The sequence below is a fragment of the Mobula hypostoma genome, chromosome 6 (genome assembly GCF_963921235.1).
Source record: "Mobula hypostoma chromosome 6, sMobHyp1.1, whole genome shotgun sequence".
Lineage (NCBI taxonomy): Eukaryota > Metazoa > Chordata > Chondrichthyes > Myliobatiformes > Myliobatidae > Mobula > Mobula hypostoma.
This window is the reverse complement of record NC_086102.1, coordinates 185335921-185353802: the sequence shown is the minus strand read 5'-3', so window position 1 is coordinate 185353802 and position 17882 is coordinate 185335921. Positions and strand designations below refer to the sequence as shown.

The following is a 17882-nucleotide window of genomic DNA, read 5'->3' as shown; positions in this document are numbered from 1 at the left end:
CCGGGTGCCAGGGTCCGGGATGTCTCTGACCGGGTGCACGACATCCTGGTACGAGAGGGAAAGCAACCAGAAGTCGTGATACATGTTGGGACCAACGACATAGGCAGGAAGAGGGATGAGGTCCTGAAGTGTGAGTTTCGGCAACTAGGCAGAAGGCTGAAGAACAGGACCTTAAGGGTGGCATTCTCAGGATTGCTGCCAGTGCTACGTGATAGTGATGGTAAGAATTGGAGGAGATGGCAGTTGAATGCGCGGCTGAGGAGTTGGTGCAGGGGGCAGGGTTTTAGATTTTTGGATCATTGGGATCTCTTCTGGGTATGGTGGGACCTGTACAGATTGGATGGGTTGCACCTGAACTCGAGGGGGAGCAATATCCTTGCAGGTAGGTTTGCTAGCATGGTTCGGTAGGGTTTAAATTAATTTGCGAGGAGGATGGGACCCAGAGCGATAGAGCAGTGAAAGAAGTGCATGGAGTAAAGCCAGATTTAACATATAGAGAGGCTTTGAGGAAAGAGAAGCAGAATAAACAGTGTAAAGATAGTAAGGTAGAAGGGCTGAAATGTGTGTACCACAATGCAAGAAGCATCAGGAATAAAGGTGATGAACTGAGAGCTTGGACACATACATGGAATTATGATGTGGTGGCCATTACAGAGACTTGGCTGGCACCAGGGCAGGAATGGATTCTCAATATTCCTGGATTTCAGTGCTTTAAAAGGGATAGAGAGGGCGGAAAAAGGGAAGGAGGTGTGGCATTACTGGTCAGGGATACTATTACAGCTACAGAAAGGGTGGGTAATGTAGCAGGATCCTCTTTTGAGTCAGGATGAGTGGAAGTCTGGAACAAGAAGGGAGCAGTTACACTATTGGGGGTATTCTGTAGGCCCCCTGGTAGAGCAGAGATACCGAGGAGCAGATTGGGAGGCAGATTTTGGAAAGGTGCAAAAATAACAGGGTTGTTATTATGGGTGACTTTAACTTCCCTAATATTGATTGGCACCTGATTAGTTCCAAGGGTTTGGACGGGGCAGAGTTTGTTAAGTGTGTCCAGGACGGATTCCTGTCACAGTATGTTGACAGGCTGACTAGGGGGAATGACCTACTAGATCTAGTGTTACGTACCCCGTAACTGGGTTGCCAAACCAGCAGAAATGGACCACTTAGTTGGAGTCTGGATTACTGGAACTAAGAAAGTTTTATTAAAGAAATAAGTAACAGAGTATTCTAATCGTAAGGATATAAATGCAACAGGTTAGCAATGATAAAACACACATGTACACAGAACTAGGATAATAGGAATCAATCAAGCTCTATCGCAGTCTAGGGGTAAAATGATCAGTCTCAAGTGACGCAGAGTTCAGTTCAGCTTAGTACAGTTCGCAGTAATCGCTGTTGTGCCGTTGGAGAGAGAGAGAGCGAATGCAAATTTCGATTCACAGACCTTTGATGTTCCCCGCAGTTAGCTTTCGGGCGAGCCCTTTTAATGTCTTCGGAGGTCACCGACTGTGACCCCTCCGTTCCAGATACTATCGTTCTTCCGCGGTGAACCCGGCACCCAGGCAAAGGCGGACACACACACCAGGTTCCTGCCGATCGTACCTTCTCACCCTGTGCGTCTATGGTCGGTTCCCGCGACCAGACCTCCAAACTCCCACCAACTTCTAGGGGCACACCACTTTTCCAGGGTGTCGTTATCTCGTGATCTCGTGGTGTCTGTCTTACCTTAGCGAACCTGTTCCTTTTATCCCCCTGCTGGGGTATCTCCTGTCCATCAAACTTCAAACAGTTCAGGTTCAAAGCAACTGGTCTGTCAATACTCGGAACTGTGTCTCTTTTCGTTAATCTCGCTTCTCTCTCATTAACATTTTGAACACTTCTCCCTTTGTCTCTCTTATCTCTCTCAGCATCAATCTTCTGATAACTTGGTCTTTCGTCACACTAGTATAAGGTAACGAGGTTGGCCAAGGTGCAACAAGTGAAGGAGTGAGTGAGGCAACTGGCTGAGAAGGAGGGGTTGATTTAAAAACCGGTCGGGACCATCCAGCAACACAAACGTTCAAGGTCGGACGAGGTGCAACAAGTGAAACGAATTAGTCAAAATATCAGCCAATATAATCAAGGTTTGCTCTAGGGGAGTGACCTTGTCGAAGGAAGTACCTTGTGATAAAAGTATGAGTCTTTGTCTCGAGAGTCTTTGGTGAGGAGGCTGAGGGAGGAGACTACGTCACAGCTGGAGAGGGTGAGAGGTGGTGAAGAAATCACAGGTCAACTGATTCAGTGTGCTGCTTGCATGATGTGGGAGGTCACATCATCCGGTTGACGGTGCTTTTGGCTGCTACAAATATGGAAAGTGTGTCCAAGTTCAGCTCCTGAAGGACCGTGTTGAGGCACTGGAGAAGCAACTGGGTGACCTCAGGTTCATCTGAGAAACCGAGAATTTTCTGGACAGGACCTACAGTGACATCGTTACACCGAAGATACCGGAAGAGAGAGGGGAGTGGGGGCGACGATGAGGAAGGGATGGATGCTTGGAGTACAGGAGATGTACCTCTTGAAAACAGGTTCACCCTCTTGGAAGCTGTTGGGAAAGAAAGCATTACCAGTCTGAGAGGCGGTCAGGTCTGCGAGTCAAAAATTGGCGCTGAAACAAAGCCGAGGAGACAGAAGTCAGGCAGAGCCGTGGTAGTAGGGGACTCCGTAGTGAGAGGTACAGAAAGGGGTTTCTGCTGCAACAGGCGGGATTTAAGGATGGTGTGTTGCCTCCCTGGTGCCAAGGTCCAGGATGTCACGGACTGATTGCATGGCATCCTCAAGGGTGAAGGTGAACAGCCAGAAGTGGTGGTGCATGTCGGCACAAATGACGTTGGGAGGATAAGGAAAGAAATTCTGCAGCGTGACTTCAGAGAACTCGGAAGAAGGCAGGACCTCCAGGGTGGTTATCTCCGGTTTGCTTCCAGTTCCTTGTGCTGGAGAGGACAGGAACAGGGAGATAGAGGATCTGAATATGTGGCTGAGGAGCTGGTGCGGGAGGCAGGGATTTAGATTCTTGGACCACTGGGATCTGTTTTGGGGTAAGGATGAATTGTACAGAAGGGACGGGTTGCACCTTAACAGGCGGGGGACCAGCATTCTGGCAGGCAGGTTTGCCACTGCTACACGGGTGTGTTTAAACTATGTAGTGGGGGGGGGATGAACTGGAAATATAAGAATGGAGTTAAAGGGAAAGAGAGAATAAGAACAGTTAAGAAAGACAGCAGAATTAATGAGGCAGAAAGATCAGGAAGGGATCGGAGAGTATGGGCAAATGCAATATGAATTGATGTGAAAGGTGAGAAGAGTAAAAGTATTACTTTAAAAGGATTAAAAGTATTATATATGAATGCACGGAGTATAAGAAATAAAGTGGATGAGCTTGAGGCTCAGTTGGAAATTGGCAAGTATGATGTTGTGGGAATAACAGAGACATGGCTCCAAGAGGACCAGGGCTGGGAAATGAATATTCAGGGATATACATCCTATCGAAAGGACAGACAGGTTGGCAGAGGGGGTGGGATGGCTCTGTTGGTGAGGAATGAAATTCAGTCACTTGCGAGGGGGGACGTAGAATCAGGAGATGTAGAGTCAGTATGGATAGAACTGAGAAACTGTAAGGGCAAAAAGACCCTGATGGGAGTTATCTACAGGCCCCCAAACAGTAGCCTGGATATAGGATGCAAGTTAAATCAAGAGTTAAAATTGGCATGTCGCAAAGGTAACACTACAGTTGTTATGGGGGATTTCAACATGCAGGTAGACTGGGAAAATCTGGTTGGTACTGGACCCCAAGAAAGGGAATATGTGGAGAGCCTCAGAGATGGATTCTCAGAACAGCTTGTATTAGAGCCTACCAGGGAGAAGGCAATTCTGGATTTAGTGTTGTGTAATGAGCCAGATTTGATAAGGGAACTCGAGGTAAAGGAGCCATTAGGAGGTAGTGACCATAATATGATAAGTTTTAATCTACAATTTGAGAGGGAGAAGGGAAAATCGGAAGTGTCAATATTATAGTGGAACAAAGGGGACTATGAACCCATGAGGGAGGAGCTGGCCAAAGTTGACTGGAAAGATACCCTAGCAGGGATGACAGTGGAACAACAATGGCAGGTATTTCTGGGAATAATGCAGAAGGTGCAGGATCAGTTCATTCCAAAGAGGAAGAAAGGTTCTAAGGGGAGTAAGGGGCGACCGTGGATGACAAGGAAAGTCAAGGACAGTATAAAAATAAAAGGAAATAAGTATAACATAGCAAGGATGAGCGGGAAGCCAGAGGATTGGGAGACTTTTAAGGAACAACAGAAGATAACTAAAAAGGCAATACGGGGGAAAAAGATAAGGTACAAAGGTAAGCTAGCCAAGAATATAAAGGAGGATAGTAAAAGCTTCTTTAGGTATGTGAAGAGGAAAAAATTAGTTAAGACCAAAGTTGGGCCCTTGAAGACAGAAACGGGTGAAATTATTATGGGGAACAAGGAAATGGCAGACGAGCTGAACAGGTACTTTGGATCAGTCTTCACCAGGGAAGACACAAACAATCTCCCAGATGTAATAGTGGCCAACGAACCTAGGGTAACGGAGGAACTGAAGGAAATTCGCATTAGGTAGAAAATGGTGTTGGGTAAACTGATGGGACTGAAGGGTGATAAATCCCCAGGGCCTGAGGGTTTGCATCCCAGGGTACTTAAGGAGGTGGCTCTAGAAATCGTGGACGCATTAGCAATAATTTTCCAATGTTCTATAGATTCACGATCAGTTCCTATGGATTGGAGGGTAGCTAATGTTATCCCACTTTTTAAGAAAGGAGGGAGAGAGAAAACAGGCAATTATAGACCAGTTAGTTTGACATCATTGGTGGGCGAAGATGCTGGTGTCAATTGTAAAAGATGAAATAGCGGCATATTTGGGTAGCAGTAACAGGATCGGTCCGAGTCAGCATGGATTTATGAAGGGGATATCATGCTTGACTAATCTTCTGGAATTTTTTGAGGTTGTAACTATGAAAATGGACATGAGAAAACCAGTGTACCTGGACTTTCAGAAAGCCTTTGATAAGGTCCCACATAGGAGGTTAGTGGGCAAGATTAGAGCACATGGTATTGGGGGTAGGGTACTGACATGGATAGAAAATTGGTTGGCAGACAGGAAACAAAGAGTAGGGATTAACGGGTCCTTTTCAGGATGGCAGGCAGTGACTAATGGGGTACCGCAAGGCTCGGTGCAGGGATCACAGCTATTTACAATATATATTAATGATTTAGATGAAGGGATTAATAGTAACATTAGCAAATTTGCAGATGACACAAAGCTGGGTGACAGAGTGAAATGTGTGGAGGATGTTACAAGAATACAGGGTGGCTTGGACAGGTTGGGTGAGTGGGCAGATGCAGTTTAATGTGGATAAATGTGAGGTTATCCACTTTGGTGGTAAGAACAGGAAGGCAGATTACTATCTGAATGGTGTCAAGTTAGGAAAAGGGCAAGTACAACAAGATCAGGGTGTCCTTGTCCTTCTTCATCAGTCACTGAAAGTAAGCATACAGGTACAGCAAGCAGTGAAGAAAGCTAATGGCATGTTGGCCTTCATAACAAGGGGAGTTGAGTATAGGAGCAAAGAGGTCCTTCTGCAGTTGTACAAGGCCCTGGTGAGTATTGTATGCAGTTTTGGCCGGTACTGTGCTGTACTATTCTATGTGCCTATATTTCTATAACAAACCATTCAATCCTGGAATCATTTCCGTGAACCTCCTTTGAACGTATTCCAGTTTCAGCACATATTAGGTTGGACACTGTTCATTGGAAATTATAATGACATCGGTTGGAATCGAAGGTGCATGAAGAAATCTGGGGACAAATTCTTAAACTGCATCCATCAACAAAATAAAATCTGGAAATGTTGGTAATTCTCTGATGATCAGAAAATATCTTTGGAGAAAAAAGCAGTTTCAACATTTAACATTGATGAACATTCTCAAGTGCTACCAGATCTTCAAAGCATTTCCAGCAGTTTTTAATTTAGATTTTCAATATCCACAATGTGATTCCATGAAAGGGGGTTTTCAGGTGAATTGTGTTTCATTCAGTACAAAAGTTTGGTTTGTGATAGTTAGAGTCATAGGAAACTACAGCACAGAAACAGGCCATTTCAGCCATTCTAGTCTGTGCTGAACTATCTAACCTGCCTACTTCCATCAATCTGCACTGGGGCCATAGCTGTCCATACCCCTACCATCCCATGTACCAATCCAAACTTCTCTGGATCATTGAAATCAAGCTCACATGCACTATTTGTGCTGGCAGCTCATTCCACACTCTTGCCACCTTCCACCCTTAATCCATGACCTCTAGTTGTAGTTCTACTCAATCTCAGTGGAAAAAGCTTGCTGCATTTACCGTATCTATACACCACATGATTTTGTTTACCTCTATCAAATCTCTGTCTTCTATGTTCCAAGGAATAAAGTCCTAACCTATTCAGTCTCTCCTTATAACTCAGGTCCTCCAGATCTGGCAACTTTCTCATAAATTTTCTCTTTATTCTTTCAAGCTTCTTTACATTTTCCCTCTAGGTAGGTGACCAAAACAGCACACAGTAGTCCAAATTAGGCCTCACCAATGTCTTGCGCATCTTCCACCTAACATCCCATCTCCTGTACTCACCATTTTAATTTCTGAAGACCAATGTGCCAAAAACTTTCTTTACGACAGTATCTACCTGTGCTTCAGTGAATTATGAATCTCTATTCCCAGACCCCTTTGTTTACAGCACCCCTCAATGCCCTACCGTTCACAGTGTAAACCCTCCCCTGGTTGGTCTTAACGAAGTGTAACACCCCACTCTTGCCTGCATTAAGTTCCACCTGCCATTTTTCAGACCATTTTTCCAGCTGGTCCAGACCTCGCTGCAAGCTATGTTAGTCTTCCTTCCCGTCTACTACACCCCCAATCTTGATGTCATCTGCAGATTTGCTGATTGAGTTACTTTTGTTGGATTTCCACAAGTTATTCAACAATGCTATCACTTCCAACATCTCCCCACTTGTTCATTGCATTTTGTAAGTCAGCATTACAATATTGCACGCTGCTCACAGCAATATTTTAGGCTTCAAAGGGCTGTGAAGAGCATACATAAGAACAGTTGAAAAGTACTTCTCTTTGCCTGCAGCTACAGGGGACAGAGGATCTTCAGGCTTGCGTAACGATATATTCTGCACTTATGGCTTAAAGGCAGAACATAGAAAATAGAAATTTACAGCACATTACAGGCCGTTCAGCCCACAATGTTGTGCCGACCATGTAACCTATTCTAGAGACTGCCTAGAATTTCCCTAGCGCATAGCCCTCTATTTTGCTAAGCTCCCTGTACTTATACAAGAGGCTCTTAAAAGACCCTATTGTATCCGCTTTCACCACCGCTGCCTGCAGTGCATTCGAGGCACCCACCATTCTCTGTGTGAATTTCCAAGCACCTTAAAACTAGCCATTTCAGGCCTGAGAAAAAGCCTCTGGCTATCCACACGATCAATGCCTCTCATCATCTTATACACCTCTCATCAGGTCACCTTTAATCCTCTGTCACTCCAAGAAAAAAGGCCCAGTACACTCAACCTATTCTCATAAGGTATACCCTCCAATCCAGGCAACGTCTTTGTAAATCTCCTCTGTACTCTCTCGATAGTATCCATAGTCATAGTCATAGTCATAGTCATGCTTTATTGATCCCGGGGGTCCACATGCTACCTGTAGTGAGGTGACCAGAACTGAACACAGTACTCCAAGTGGGGTCTGACCAAGGTCTTACGTAGCTGTAACATTACCTCATGGCTCTTGAACTCAATCCCACAGTTGATGAATGCCAGCACACCATACGCCTTCTTAACAACACTGTCAACCTGTGCAACATCTTTGAGTGTCCTATCGACACAGACCCCAAGATCTCTCAGATCCTCCTCACTGCCAAGAGTCTTACTATTTATATTATATTCTGACTTCAAATTGGACCTACCAAAATGAACCACTTCACACTTATCTGGGTTGAATTCCATCTGCCACTTCTCAGCCAAGTTCTGCATACTATCAATGTCCTGCTGTAACTTCTGACAACCCACAAGACTACCCACAACATCTCCAACCTTTGTGTCATCGGCAAACTTACTAACCCACCCTTCTACTTCCTCATCCAGGTCATTTATAAAAATCACAAAGAGGAGGGGTCCCAGAACAGATCCCTGTAGAACTCTACTAGTCACTGACCTCCATGCAGAATATGACCCATCTACAATCACCCTTCTATGGGCAAGCCAATTCTGGATCTACAAAACAAGGTCTCCTTGGATCCTTGCTGAAATCCACATACACTACATCTACTGCTCTCCCTTCATCAATATATTTAGTCACATCCTCAAGGAATTCAATCAGGCCTGTAAGGCACGACCTGCTCTTGACAAAGTCATGCAGACTATCCTTAATCAGATTTTGTCTCTCCAAATGCTCATAAATCCTGCCTCTCATGATCTTTTCTAACAACTTGCCCACCACTCAGACTCACTGGTCTATAATTTACTGGGTTATCTCTACTCCCTTTCTTGTACAAGCGAACAACATTTGCAACCCTCCAATCCTCTGGTACTTCTCCTGTCCCTATTGATGATGCAAAGGTCATCGCAAGAGGCTCAGCAATCTCCTCCCTCGCTTCCTACAGTAGCCTGGGGTATATTTCATCTGGTCCTGGTGACTTATCTAACTTAATGCTTTTCAAAAGCTCCAGCACATCCTCTTTTTTAATGTCTATGTGCTCAAGCATTTCAGTCTGCTGTAAGTCATCCCCACAATTGTCAAGGTCTTTTTCCCTGGTGAATACTGAAGCAAAGTATTCATCAAATGCCTCCACTACCGCCTCCGACTCCATGTGGATTGGTCCTATTCTCACACGGCTCATCCTCTTGCTCTTCACATACTTGTAGAATGCTTGGGGGTTTTGGGGGTTTCCTTAATCCTGCTCACCAGGACCTTTTCATTGACCCTTCTGGCTCTCCTAGTTCCATTCTTAAGCTCCTTTCTGGCAACTTTGTAATTTTCTAGAGCTCTAACAGTACCTAGTTTCTTGAAACTTTCGTAAGCTTTTCTTTCATTCTTAACAAGATTATCTACATACTTTGTACACCATGGTTCTTTAACTCTACCATCTTTTCCCTGCCTCAATGGAAATTACCTATGCAGAACTCTATGCAAATTTTCCTGGAATATTTGCCACATTTCTCCCGTGCATTTCCCTGAGAGCATCTGCTCCCAATTTATGCTCTCAAGTTCCTGCCTAATAGCATCATATTTCCCCCTAACCCAATTAAATGTTTTCCCAAATTGTCTGCTTCAATCCCTCCACAGCACTATGGTAAAGGAGATAAAGTTGTGGTCACTACCTCCAAAATGCTCTCCCACCAAGAGACCTGACACCTGACCAGGTTCATTTCCCAGTACCAGATCAAACAGCCTCCCCTCTCTGCAGAAGTTTAATTTCTGAAGAGGTTGAAAATACTATAGAAGAGGGTGGTATATCTAGTTCCAGTAGGATACCCGATCCTGATGGTCCTGGTGATCACATTGTAATTGCGTTTGAGAAAGTAAATGAGTACCTTTGGCTATTAATCTCAGGATCTCTCTAAGGCCCTGACAGAAATTTTGTAGGATCTTGCAGTTAAACACTGGTAAGTGCATTAAGGAGATGACAGATCTTTTCAAGGGCTGGCAATTACAACAATTCTACTAATAATGAGTCCATCCTGATGAATGTGAACTCAAGTTTGCAGTTTTGACTGACTTTCCGTTGATATAGAATGTAATTGAATACATGCACATGTATTTCAAAGCTTCCCAAAAATTTGTGAGAGTTTGCAGGCTCATAGTTTAGAAGATCTATGGCTACAAGATTTCCTAACACTTGCTGTTTTTTTTTGTTCTGAGCAGTCGATCTTGCCTGATCTGTATTATCAGCAGTGTAAAGCGTGACTGATTACCCCAATGAGCAACCCACACAATAAAGCCAGAAATAGTTTACCCAAAACCTCTTTCCCAAAAGATATATGATTAGAAATTATCAGCAGGCTGAAAATACATTTTAAGTGATGAATAACTCAACCTTTTCCACAATGATACTCAGTACAGCTCCTTGTAAAATGTCTCAGGAAATATAAGCTTTATAAATGTCCATTTCATTCAATGATTGAGTCTCTGCAGTCTTACTTGGGAGAGAATTCCAAAATCCATCACTTTCTGAGTGAAAAAACTGCTCCTTTTTCAGTCATCATTTGCCCACCCTTTCTTTTGAACCCACGACCCTTAATAAACCAGGCTCCATATCCAGGAAAAACATCCTTTCTGCATCTGCTCTGGTGTGTCTTCTGAATATTTTACAAGATTTTCTGAAGTAACATCTCATTTTGCTAAATACTAAAAAACAGAAGCCTAATCTACTCAATCTCTCCTTGTGTGATAGCCCCACACTTCCTGTAAACTCTAATGAAATTTTTGTGAACTTCATTCGTAGCAGTATATTTTCTATGATAAAAGACTAAATTTCAGCACAATACTCCAGGTGTGGTTGTTGTTAGGCTTTGGAGTTTCACTCTTCTGATTTGAATAATTACTAGAAAATAAATTACTTTTCTTTCTTTTTCTTCTGTTTATTCAAGGATTCACCCTTTTTTCATATCTGTATTTGATTCTGCATTGAATTTATCATATTAACTTACATCTTCATTACAGTCAAATTAGTGAAGATGGAATCCATTTAATGTTGATATTCAGTCTAATCCATATGCTCACTGGGCACTTGACAGAAGATTATAAAAATTATGAGAGGCAGACATAGATACATTAGGTAGTCAAAATCTTTTTGCCAGAATGAAAATGTTAAATACTCGAGGGATATGCATTTAAGGTGAAAAGATGAAAATTTAAAGGAGATGTGTGGGACGTGTTTCTTACACAGATGTTATAATCTGGACCTGAGAAGTTTTCCTATATTACCGGCTGCAAATTCACAAGTATAAATAATGACACAAGAGATTCTGCAGATGCTGGAAATCCAGGGTAACATACACAGAATGTTGGAGGAACTCAACAGGTTAGGCAGCATTATGGAGAAGAATAAAGAGATGAAACGTCAGCTTTTTATTCCTCTCCATAGATGCTGCCTGACTTGCTGTGTTCCTGCAGCATTTTGCATGTGTTACTAAAAATAATAACCCTTGGCTTGTGTGTGGAAACCTCTGGACTTTGCTACAGAGGAATTTTTCTGATTTCTTAAAACTGAAGAGCATACACATGCATTTTATTGACCCATAGGAGTATGAAATGCATTTGGTTCTTTCATCTAGAATAAGTCTAGTGGCAGCTTTGGATGTATAGTATGAATGCCAAACAAGCAGTCCACCTCATTATAGAAGGAACAGATTCATAATGAGGAATTTGCCAACTCACATTGTCTAAAATAATCTATCTGAAGTTCCACCATGTTTATACTGTAACTATATTTTTTCAAGAAAATAGGTGCTGAAGAATCAGAGTTTTTAAGCATACAATAGATTTCCAAGCAGGCCAATGAATGTCTAGTCATAGAATACTACAGCACAGAAGTAGGACCTTCAGGTCACCAAAACCATGCAGAACTATAAATCTGCCTAATCCCATCCACCCGCAGCTGGACCATATACCTGTCCAAATTTCTCTCAAACCTTGTAATTGAATCCACATCCACCACTTCCACTGGCAGCTCATTCCACTCTCTTACCACTCTTAGAGTGAAGAAGTTCCCTCTCATATTCCCATTAAATGTTTCACCTTTCACATGAACTCTGGTTATAGTCCCACCCAACCTCAGTGGAAAAAACTTGCTTGCATTTACCTATCTATACCCGTCATAATTTTATATACCTCTGTCTAATCTACTCTTATTCTTTTACGCTGTAGAGAATAAAGTCGTAACCTATTCATACCTAACCTATAACTCAGATCAAGTCCTGACAACATCCTTGTGAATTTTCTCTTTACTCTTTCAATCTTACTGACATCCTTCCTGTAGGTAGGTGACCAAAACTGCACATTAAACCTTTTCAATATCTTACACAACTTCAACATAAGATCCTAACTCCTGTACTAAATACTTCGTTTTATGAAGGCTAGTGTGCCGAAAGTTTTCTTTACAACTCTAGCTACCTGTGACACCATTTTCAAGGAATTATGGATCTTTTTTCCCAGATGCCTCTGTTCTACCGAACTCCTCAGTCCCATACCGCTCACCATACAAGCCCTACTCTAGTTTGTCCTCCCAAACTGCAACGTCTCACATTTGTCTGCATTAAAGTCCATCTGCTGCCCTGTCCTTAAAGATGTTATTGAAAACATTTCTCGAAAGGACAGGACCATATTTTAGGTAAATGTTTGTTAGTGCAAGAATGGTAAAGATAATAAGAACTTTTTGGTCCACTAGAAATCATAACAGAAGTCCACCAACTCATTCAAATGAAGAACATAAACAAGAGGAGAAGATACATTCCTGGCATTTTCTCTATTGTGTGTATGCTGAAAAATTATTAACTTTGTGACACCAAATCATAAAGTTTGAAAAGTTCAAAGTGCAATTAATTCTATATACTTGTCTATGTTTTACAGAGGATAGGAATACTTGCACTAGCAGAAAGATTGAGTTTTTATCTTTCCAATTAAACCTGAACATCTCTCCAACACTCACCATCAGCACAGGTGCACAACTTTCACTCTGCCCCTCCCCCAGCTGCCTGCTACCTCCCTTATGGTTCCGCCTCCTTCTACTAACCATTGTGCTTTCCCCTATTCCTTCTTCACCTTTCCTGCCTATCCCCTCCCTGCTTCCCCTCCCCCACCCCTTTATCTTTCCTCTTACTGGTTTTTCACCTGGAACCTTCTAGCCTTCTCCTTCCCACCCTCCCCCCACCTTCTTTATAGGGCCTCTGCTCCTCCCCTCTTCGGTCCTGATGAAGAGTTCCACCCTGAAACGTTAACTGATCATTTCCACGGATGCTGCCAGACCTGCTGAGTTCCTCCAGCTTGTTGTGACTGTGTGCTTAGCTCCCTGCTCTACTCACTTTATAATTAGGATTCTGTGGCTAAGTACAGCTGCAATGCCTTATTTAAGTTTGCTGATAACACCACTGTTGTTACCCGAATCAAATGTAATGATATCAGCATATAGGAGGGTGATTGAAAATTTGGTCGAGTGGTATCACATCAACCTCTTACTCAATGTCATCAAAACCGAAGAGCTGATAGTTGACTACACGAGGAATAACCAGAGGTTCATGAGCCAGATCTCATTAGGGGAATGGAGGCGGAGAGGATCAGTGGCCAGGTGTCAACATATCAGAGGATCTGTCTTAGGATCAGTGCACAAGTGTCATCACAAAGGAGGCACAACAGTGCCTCTACTTTCTTAGAAGTTTACATAGATTAGGCATGTAACTAAATATATTTTGACAAACTTCTTTAGATGCACAGTGGAGAGAAACTAATTGTTTGGATCACAGACTGGTATGGAAACACCAATGCTCAGGAGAAAGAAAGGACAACAGAAGGTGGTGGATACAGCCCAGTCCATCACAAGCGAATCGCTCCCCAACCATTCGGTATATTTTCATAGAGCACTGCCACAAGAAAGCAGCATCCATCATCAAAGACATGCACCATCTAGACCATGCCCTCTTCCCGCTACTACCATTGGGAAGAAGTCACAGAAGCTTTAGATTTTACACCATCAGTTTCAGGATCAGTGATTACCCTTCAACCATCAGGCTCCTGAATGGGAATGATTAACTTCATTCACCAATACTCCGAGCTGATTCGACAATCTATAAACTCACGTTCAAGGACTCTACACCTCATGTTCTCAGTTTTATTTTTATTTGTAAAGTTGGTCTTTTTTTTTGCACTTTGGTGTTTGGCAGTCTTTGTTTTTGTTTTTTTCGTATAATTCTATTGTGCCTATTTTTACCTATAATTGCCTGCCATAAAATGAATCAAGGCAGTAAATGACAGCATACTGTGTATGTATTTTGATAATACAGTCAGTTGGAACCTTCATCTTTAAATCCCCATTTTCAAATGATACCGTATTGGAAATTCAAATTGATGTGATTTACCTAATATATTTCAGGCTTCAAGACGAATATGAAGAAACTAAAGACACCGTCACAAGAAAATTACTGGATCCTCAGAGTATTTCGCCAATAAACATTTCAAGAAAAAAGAGACATCAGAAGCATGTATTGGATCAAACAGCTGAAAAATTAAAGGTATTTTTTTTTAGGAAAGGGATAGCAATTTTTCTGTGGAATAGTGAAAGAAATTTCAAGTTTTATCCAGGTATATAAAAAACATTGGAAGTAGGTCATTTGAACAAACTAAACAGGATCAAGTCTAGACTACTCAGCCCTTCATGCCAGCTCTGCCATTTAACAAGATCATGTCGATTGTCTATTTAATCTCATTGTAATTTCAGCTCCATATTTCTATCTTCCTGTGGTAATTATACACCTGCGTGCAAATCAATCTACCTCTGCCAAAAAATATATTCAAAAATATTATCTTTAACAGCTTCCTGCCCTACTTGTTCCCAAGCTCCTATGAAAATATCCTCTGCACATCAATGCTATCCAGATCCTGCAAATTCTTATATATCTCAATAACTTACTTACTGTAGTTATTTTAAACAACAGGTGTGAATCTAGTATGTCCTCTTGCCCACACATTTCAGTACTGGTTGAGTTAATTTTTCTGATCTGCTTCCAGTGCTGTTGTACCCTTTATTAAATACGAAAAACAACACTATACATGTTGCTTCAGATAAGGTCCCACGCCATATTGTAACTAAATGTAACCACTCTACTTTTGTATTGCATCCCCCAGCAATAAAGAAGTTCACTTTCTTAGCTTTCCTAAATATTCTCTGTATCTGCAGATTATCCTTTTGTGCATCATTCATGAGGACACACAGGCCCCTCTGCATTCTCAGAACGCTCTTCAGTCTCTCACCACAAATGATTTTTACTTTATTTTCCCTGCAAAAATGGACATTTTCATGCATTTACTCCATTTGTCAAATCTTTGTCCATTCAATTAGTTAGCATTCACCATTATGTGCCTTGTATGATGTGAGTGATTATGGTCTTTGACCATGATTGTTCTTGGCAAATTTTTCTACAAAAGTGGTTTGCCATTGCCTTCTTCTGGACAGTGTCTTTACAAGACAAATGAAATTAGCCATTATCAACACTCTTCAGCGATTGTCTGCTGGCCTCAGTGATCACATAACCAAGACTTGTAATATGCACCAGCTGCTGATATGGCCATTCACCACCTGCTGCCATGGCTTCATGTGACCCCAATCAGGGGTCCAAGTAGGTGCTACCCCCTTGCCCAAGTGTGACGTGCCGGGTAGCAGAGGGAGGGAGTGCCTTACATCTCCTTTGGTAGAAAGCAAATAGGAAGGTGAAGCAACAAATAATCTACTGGAGGAGCTCGGGGGAGGGAATTGACAGAATTTTGGGCAATTTATTCTCCTCCGATTGATGTTGATCAATCTTCTGAATTTCTCCAGTAGATTGTTTGTTGCTCCAGTTTCCAGCATTGCAGTCGCTAGGAGATCGCTCTGCTATTTTAGAGGGTAGAATGGTTGCTAGTGGGATCTGCTGCCAGAGAGGAGAGACTGCCTTTTGATTGCTAGTGGGATTGCTCTGCTGCTGCAGAGGGTAAGGCCTGCCACTGTGCCCAGAGAATGTTACCCAGGTTTTCTGCATTTTGGATATGGACTTGAACTATAGACTTTTTTCAGTCTTGTAGTTTTTTTATATTCTGTGTTTTTTGCCCAATCTTTCTCATTTTTTATGTGTTGGAGAGGAGGATTTGGAGATCAATGTGCCTGTTCTGTTTTTCTTCATTTTTGTGTGGGGAGGAGAGATTTGGGGATTGATGATCAAGCTGCTGTTCTTTTCTCTCTTGGTTTCATTGCTATCTGGAGAAGAAGAATGTCAGAGTTGTATACTTTGATAATAAATTAGCCTTTGAAAATAATTTGCTCTCATAAATTTATGTGAAAAAGTAAATAACTAAATGCAAAATATATTTTTCATCTTGTGTTTCTTGATGCATGCATGGATGATGAACTTCACATAATGAAATGTCACGATCCAGACCATTTTTTTGGAATGCAACACCTTCCCCTGTAACAGGAAGGTCACCTATACATGAACATGCAGGGAGTAAAAGGATACAGACTACGTGCAGGCAAAAGGAAGTAGTTTAGATTGGCATTGTCATTAGTTTAGTTGTGGTGGGTGTTGTGACTGTGAACGTAGTCACGTGAGAGACTCTGAAGTTGGTTGACATAGAAGTCTTTATTGAGCCAAACAAGCAGACATCATACTGGAGACACTCTTGAAAAAAGAGGCTTGCCTGACCCAATATTACATGACAATTTTTATGTACTAAAGATCAAAGGTACCAGCAAGACAGTTCTTAGTTACAATGTATCCACAATGCTTTCTTTGAATTACATATAATTTTCGAACATCTCCATCTTCACATCAACAATCCAGACACCCAAAATGAATGTTAATCCCCACACCCTCTGCAGCTGCATTCATGCACATGCAGACAGACACCTTACATGAAAAAATGTTTCTTGCTTTGCAATCAAAGCCAGTTTGCAGCTCCAGGAAGACTATTGTTTTAGGCTGCACTTTAAACTCAATCTACAGTCCACACTCAGACCTGAGGACTGGCTGCTATTGAAATTAATATTTGTTATATTCCTTAATTCCAGAATGTGCCCTAACAGTGGGCCAAAGGGCTAATTCCTGTTCAGACTATGTGCAGGCAGGTGGAATTAGTTTAGGCTGGCATCATCATGGTGCAGCTGTACCATACTGTTCTTGCTTTACATTCTCTTGCATTTAGTTTTTGGTGAGGAATTTGACTTGTTCTCATCAGTCAGTGTTATTGGACCATGAAATTATGACGCAAGGCTGAGATATTGTATATATACTTATAGAGGGAAAATTATGAGTAGGAAGAAAGTCTAATATCAACAAATAAGGAATAAATGATACTTAAAATTGTAAAAAAATAAGTACATGTTTTTTTTTTCTTTACCAGGGCTCAAAGTTTCCAGCAGATTTGTCCAATCCACATGCTGTAGCCCTTGTATTAAACCAGAAACCTGGCAAATTACGTCTTAAAGATCTGCGAGAAGGTAATTCAGTAACTCAGTTAGTTACCCGATCACTAATTTATTACATTTCTTTCTTAAGTATAATAAACAAAATAATTTTTATTTTTGAGTATTTATGATATTTTTTTACCCATGGAGCAGGAAGGATGAACTATTTTCGATTAATAGCAGCAGAATTTCAATCATACCAGTTTAATACATTTAAAATCAAATTAAATGTATTATCAGAATACGTATCTATCACTATATACAAACCTGAGATTCATTTCCTTATGGAAATATCGATAAATTCATAATAGAATAATAAACATAACAGAATCAATGCAAGGCTGCTCCAACTTGGGTGTTCAACTGGTGTGCCAAAGAAATGATAATAAATAAGCAATAAATATCGAGAACATAATATGAAAAATCTTGCAATGGAGTCCATAGGTTGTGGGAACATTTCAATGAAGTGACATGCCCAGGTGAAGTTATCCCATTTGGTTTAAGTGCTTGATGGCTGAGGGGTAGTAACTCTTTCTGAACATCTGGACAATAATAATCATAACAGAATCAATGAAAGACTGCCCAACTTGGGCAAAAGCAG

General features: G+C 41.7%; 1 protein-coding gene across 1 annotated transcript in view; it reads left to right on the top strand.

The window, feature by feature from the left end:
- The window catches only part of cfap221 (cilia and flagella associated protein 221), a 200030-nt gene that overhangs the window by 103246 nt on the left and 78902 nt on the right, over positions 1-17882 (top strand). Inside the window, exons 9-10 of the mRNA XM_063052456.1 lie at positions 14219-14357; positions 17218-17314. Coding sequence (XP_062908526.1) covers positions 14219-14357; positions 17218-17314 — 236 coding nt within the window. The remainder of the gene's footprint in view (positions 1-14218; positions 14358-17217; positions 17315-17882) is intronic.